Here is a 6,010-nt window from a genome sequence, read left to right as displayed (position 1 = left end):
TAAGATTAAAACCTGGATCTTGACTGACTAAAACCTAAGACTGAATCTTCAATATATGGTATAAATTATATCCCATCAATTGGAGGTCCTCACCTGAGGTTTACCCTGAGTGGTTTCTGTAGGGATGGATGCATGCAGTGTGTGTGTGTGTGTGTGTGTGTGTGAGAGAGAGAGACAGATAGTGAGTGAGGTTTGCCCTGAGTGGTTTCTGTAGAGATGGATGCATGCACAGTGTGTGTGTGTGTGTGTGTGTGAGAGAGAGAGACAGATAGTGAGTGAGGTTTGCCCTGAGTGGTTTCTGTAGGGATGGATGCATGCAGAGTGTGTGTGTGTGTGTGTGTGAGAGAGAGAGATAGTGAGTGAGGTTTGCCCTGAGTGGTTTCTGTAGAGATGGATGCATGCAGAGCACCAGAGAGGAAAGGACATGTCCAGCAACACAATGATCAGTTTAAAACCACTTCATGGGGAAATTTATTTATTTGAGCCACACGATGATCAGTTTAAAACCACTTCATGGGAAATATATTTATTTGAGCCACACAATGATCAGTTTAAAACCACTTCATGGGAAATATATTTATTTGAGCCACACAATGATCAGTTTAAAACCACTTCATGGGAAATGTATTAAGCAACACGATGATCAGTTTAAAACCACTCCATGGGAAATGTATTTATTTGAGCCGTGGGACACCAGTGAGACTGGGGCTGGTAAAGGATATTTCCACTGCAGTGATTCGGCCATAGGCACCAACCAGACCCAACTGTTGTATGATTTCCCATAAAGACACAGATCTGATTTACAGATTCATGCCTTAAAAAAACACAGATCTGATGTCCAGACTCAATCTCAGTCTCTCACACCTCCTGCAGGCCACTCTGGGTACTACTGGACACAGTTCTCCAGGACCGCTTCACCTGGTCTGACTAAAGGTTTGTAATCAAAAGGACATTTTTCAAATCAGGCTTGTTAGAAGAAGCCATAGGCCCACCATAGGCTCAGCTCCACCCTGAAGGCCATCCTCCTCTTGTGGTGAGCACAGATTAGACTGCTGTAAAACATATAAATAAGTAAGTCGTTTGGCCAGTGGACTTGGCGAGCCCAGCCATATTAATTATGTATCGCATCACTTCACAAAAGACCTCAACAGCATTGGCCCTTCTGACGACTTCCTCTCACTTAGGAGAGCCTCTCTAATCTTTAGACACCCTAAACACACGTCTCTCTCTCTCTCTCTCTCTGGACACATGGGTGAGTGTCAGGCCTGTCCATATTGCTTCAGCACCTCAGCAGAGGGCATCTTGGGAAGCCGGGGGACCTTCTCAGGTGTAGACACTGTAAAGACAAAACACAGGTGCAGATATTGGACAAACATACAGCGATGTGAAGCCATAAAGGTGATTGCGCTGCAAGGATCACCTCTAGCCCAGAGTCATTCTAACAAAGTTGGAATGAAAGATTCACTAAGTTGAAAACAGGTGGCTCCTAACCACACACTCTGGCATCCCACGCCGGGAGGCAAGAACGGAGGCAGACAGATGAACCTGGGACAGGGCAGGAAAGGGAAGATCCAGACGGCCATGGTGGGTGATAGGTGATGGCGTGTGGTGTGGTTTGAGGGGTGCGGTGTGGTTTGAGGGGTGATAGGTGATAGGTGATGGCGGTGTGGTTTGAGGGGTGATAGGTGATGGGGTGTGGTGCGGTGTGGGTTGAGGGGTGCGGTGTGGTGTGGGTTGTTAGATGGGGTGTGGTGCGGTGTGGGTTGAGGGGTAATAGGTGATGGCGGTGTGGTGCGGTGTGGGTTGTTAGATGGGGTGCGGTGCGGTGAGGTGTGGGTTGAGGGGTGCGGTGCGGTGTGGTGTGAGGGGTGATAGGTGATGGCGTTGCGGTGTGGGTTGTTAGATGGGGTGCGGTGCGGTGCGGTGTGGGTTGTTAGATGGGGTGACGCGCATGAAGGAAGCGGATCAATAATTCACTGCGGCGCTGCGATCAGATGAGAGCCCAACTGGATTCATTCACACACAATAGAGAAGCTCTGGCAGAGAGAGCAGCCCATTCACACACACACACACACACACACACACACACACACACACACACACACACACACACACACACACACACACACACACACACACACACACACACACACACACACACACACTCTGGCAGAGAGAGCAGCCCATTCACAACCACTCAGGAGGGGAGGGCCAATCACTGCTGTGCCGTATCACATTCACACACACACACACGCTTACATAAAGACACTCACACACACGCTTACACACACACACACACACACACACACACACACACACACACACACACACACACACACATTCAGACTCACACACATGCTTACATACACGCACACACACACACACACACACACATTCACACTCACACACACGCTTACACACACACGCTTACATAAAGACACACACACACTCACACACACGCTTACACAAACACACACACACACACACACACGCTTACATAAAGACACACACACATTCACACTCACACACATGCTTACATAAAGACACACACACACACACGCTTACACACACACACACACACATTCACACACACGCTTACATAAAGACACACACACACACGCTTACACACACACATATGTAATATATCCACTCTGCTTTTCTTCATTCTGTGGCGCGCGCACGCGCACACACACACACACACACACACACACACACACCACTCCATCATGACCGCTGACCTGCTGAAGTGGGCGAAGGTGAAGAACCCCAGCAGGCCGTTGAGGCCGTAGCCGGCCAGCAGGATGGCATTGATGATGACGTCGGCACGCAGCACGTAGGACTGCCACACCAGGAAGTAGACGGCCAGCATGACGGAGCCCACGGTGGAGCCCAGGGTCATGCTGATGTAGCCCTCACTCTCCGTCAGGTTACCACACGTGCCTGCATGGGGGGGGGGGGGGGGGGGGGGGCGGGGGGGTGGGGGGAGAGGGGAGAGAGGGAGAGAAAGAGAGAGAGAGGGAGAGGGGAGATAGAGAAAGATAGAAAGAGAGAGAGAGGGGATATAGAGATAGAAAGAGAGAGAGAGAGAGAGAGGGAGGGGAGATAGAAAGAGAGAGAGGGAGGGGAGATAGAGATAGAAAGAGAGAGAGAGAGGGAGAGAGAGAGAGGGGGGGACAGAGAGAGAGAGAGAGGGAGGGGAGATTGCAGAACTTAGAGTCTTTCATAAAATTCATGGTTCATGTGTTCTCAATAGACATTACCCTCTCACACATATATCAAAGACAACATGGGCTTTACTACACACTCTCAATCAGTTCTTCTAGTTCACCGAGGTTCAGCCCAAACCCACTGCACTGCTGGACCCAAACCCACTGCACTGCTGGACCCAAACCCACTGCACTGCTGGGCCCAAACCCACTGCACTCCATGGTTTAGTAATGTGCAGTGTGCCATCAGTGTAAAATGTAAAAATGTGTATACATCCTTGTAAGTCGCTTTGGATAAAAGCGTCTGCTAAATGACTAAATGTAAATGTAACACACACACATACACACACACACACACACACACACACACACACTCACCCCAGTAGAGACGCAGGCCCTCCAGCACAGCCATGACGATCAGCAGGAACAGGTCCACAGCAATGTTCCCATTAGGGTAGCTCAGCACATAGCCTACGGAGCACAGCAGGTCAACACAGCAGGTCAACAGCTCATACTCACTCATCCTCACTCACAGCAGGTCAACAGCTCATCAGATGACGAGTAGTACTGACGAGCTGTTTGGACTATAGCTCGTAGCTCGTGCCTCAAACCCTACGCAGGGGCGCTAGAATAGCTGGGTGTCTCACAAGTAGGGCCAATGGCCTGACCCCCAGGAGAGACACAGTGGATCTCAGTGAAGGCTATGCAATGCAGCTGTGTGTGTGTGTGCGCGTGTGTGTATGCGCGTGTATGCGCGTGTGTGTGTACATGTGAGTGTGCGTACATGCGAGTGTGTATACTCACTCTTGTAGATGATAAGGCTGACAGAAGACAGGAAGTAGAAGATGTAGTAGACGCCTGTGATATAGAATACCAGCTGAAGCAGAACAGAGGAGAGCTGGAGAGAAGCTAAGGAAAAGAGCTCACACACACACACATCATAAACACACAGGCACACACATCACACAGGCACATCACACAGGCACATCACGGAAATTGGCTGACAGTCTCCAAACACACCTGTAACCCGCTTTCCAACAAGTGTCCTTGTCGTCTTACACCTAGATGGATGGGATGTTTGTACTTTCTGTCACAGCCTCTAGCTCGTTCTATTATTTACACATCATAGGGTGTCTTTGCTTTCAAAACAGAGTAGCTGCCTTTTCTGGTCTAAACTGTCTCTCTAGGCACTTCCCCATCTTCTTCACTAGGATGGCTTTTAGATGCATGTTCACAATCTCTGCTGAAGGAAATATCCAGTGATTATTCATATTTACATCCTCAAGTGTTGTTTGTCCCTCAGGTACAGGGAGAGGACTGTATATATTCATGCAGCGGACCTATTTGTGCTAAGTCCCAGAGGTAAAAATAGAACCTTGTTTATTTTTAACCACTTCTTTCCTTTCCATAACTGTGAATATTTTATAAGTTATAAATATTCATGTCTTTCATGCTCTTTCCTGATTGCACGACGACTGCTCGGTCTCCACAGTTGAGACTGACAAAGATGAGCTCTGGCCAAGGATACGACCACGGAGTTCTTGGCTGGAAAGAAAAGAGAGAATATCTCTGATGAACTTACGAAGTCTAAGGAACATTTACTGATCCACAACATCTTGTAAAAGCACTAGCATCTTCGAAGCACTAGCAGATCACAGTTGGCCTGACACTCAGTGTAGGCTAGATTGTATTTGGCATTGCACAGTGTTGAGTAGCATACAACCTACTTCAAAAAGCTTTTGCTTCGTAAGAATAGGTGAGTTAGGCTATTCGTTCAAATAACATTTGTGTACCTTTTACTTGGTAACATACGTTAGCTTAGAATGAAGTAAGCTCATTTGTTAATAAAACTTCAAACCGCTTTCCTAACTTTAACGTTGTCGTACATGTATTTCTCATGGACTTTTGCTAGTGCGGAATAACAGGCTGAATTAGCAGTTAGCTAGTTTGAATATCATTATTGACCCAAAGAAAATGAAGACTTGGACATAAATAGTGACCATAATCGATAATACAATCTCCAAATGTAGTCTTCTATTTGTTAAAAACTTTAAAGTGGTAAGCATGTTTCGTGTTTAGTGTAAAACTAGTATCTATAGCAACGCGTACCTTGCATCCCGACCGCCATCTTGAACTTCTTGTTTTGCTAAAACCGCTGTCCCTGAGTTCTTGCCTCATAAAGATCCATACCCCCATCTACTGGACAGGAATGTGAATTTACTTTGTTTCCTTTGGATTCAGTGGAAGAAGTCAGCACATCCTCTCATCTTCACACACGCATTTTAGAAAAAAAGATGCTACAATTCATATAGGCTATATTATATACAGTTAGAGTAGATGGGTCTCATTATTGTGGAGGAACAGAGACATATAATATAGCCTACCTCAGCTACTAAGACAAGTAGGCTATTAGTAGCATGGTTGCACCATGAACAAATCTTGTAACTGTTGCCCTGCAAGTAACCTTATACCGGTCCACCAGACAGATACACAGAAGAACACTGTTGTGTTACACTCCTAGAGTTGACCTCAGTTCCTGCTGTAACCAAACTCCTGTTCTCTCAAAGGTCAAACTCTTGTTTTAGTCTGAACTAATTGAAATGTAATTAATTCGTTAGAAAACTCATACACTTGTTTTAAGTAAGCAAGCGTGTACGTATCAAACACAGATTAATTTCCTGAATCCACCAAAGTAAAACAAGACTATGCAGCCTGTGAACTTAAGAGAAACACACAAAATGCAGAACAAAGCCTCCAGTTCTTTTCAGAATAAACAACTACACATGTGAAACAGATATTGCTTT

General features: G+C 46.5%; 1 protein-coding gene across 1 annotated transcript; it reads right to left on the bottom strand.

Annotated features, from left to right (window-relative positions):
- Nucleotides 1-458: 458 nt before the first annotated feature.
- Nucleotides 459-5,399, bottom strand: LOC105904222 (transmembrane protein 80). Its single transcript, XM_031564641.2, has 6 exons — nucleotides 5,316-5,399; nucleotides 4,735-4,751; nucleotides 4,011-4,104; nucleotides 3,585-3,677; nucleotides 2,739-2,940; nucleotides 459-1,336 (listed from the first exon to the last, which is right to left on the bottom strand). The coding sequence occupies exons 1-6, from the start codon at nucleotides 5,332-5,334 to the stop codon at nucleotides 1,324-1,326; spliced, it is 438 nt and encodes a 145-aa protein (XP_031420501.1). The 5' UTR covers nucleotides 5,335-5,399; the 3' UTR covers nucleotides 459-1,323.
- Nucleotides 5,400-6,010: the final 611 nt, after the last annotated feature.

This window comes from Clupea harengus, chromosome 3, assembly GCF_900700415.2.
Source record: "Clupea harengus chromosome 3, Ch_v2.0.2, whole genome shotgun sequence".
Lineage (NCBI taxonomy): Eukaryota > Metazoa > Chordata > Actinopteri > Clupeiformes > Clupeidae > Clupea > Clupea harengus.
This window is presented reverse-complemented; position numbering and strand designations above follow the sequence as displayed.

Bases quoted from the DNA above. Each gene is read 5' to 3' on its own strand.
- LOC105904222 (XM_031564641.2), bottom strand. The intron at 3,678-4,010 runs GTGAGTATACAC...TGTGCTCCGTAG, and splicing joins CAGCCTTATCATCTACAAGA to GCTATGTGCTGAGCTACCCT. The intron at 2,941-3,584 runs GTGAGTGTGTGT...CCCCCCATGCAG, and splicing joins GGGCCTGCGTCTCTACTGGG to GCACGTGTGGTAACCTGACG.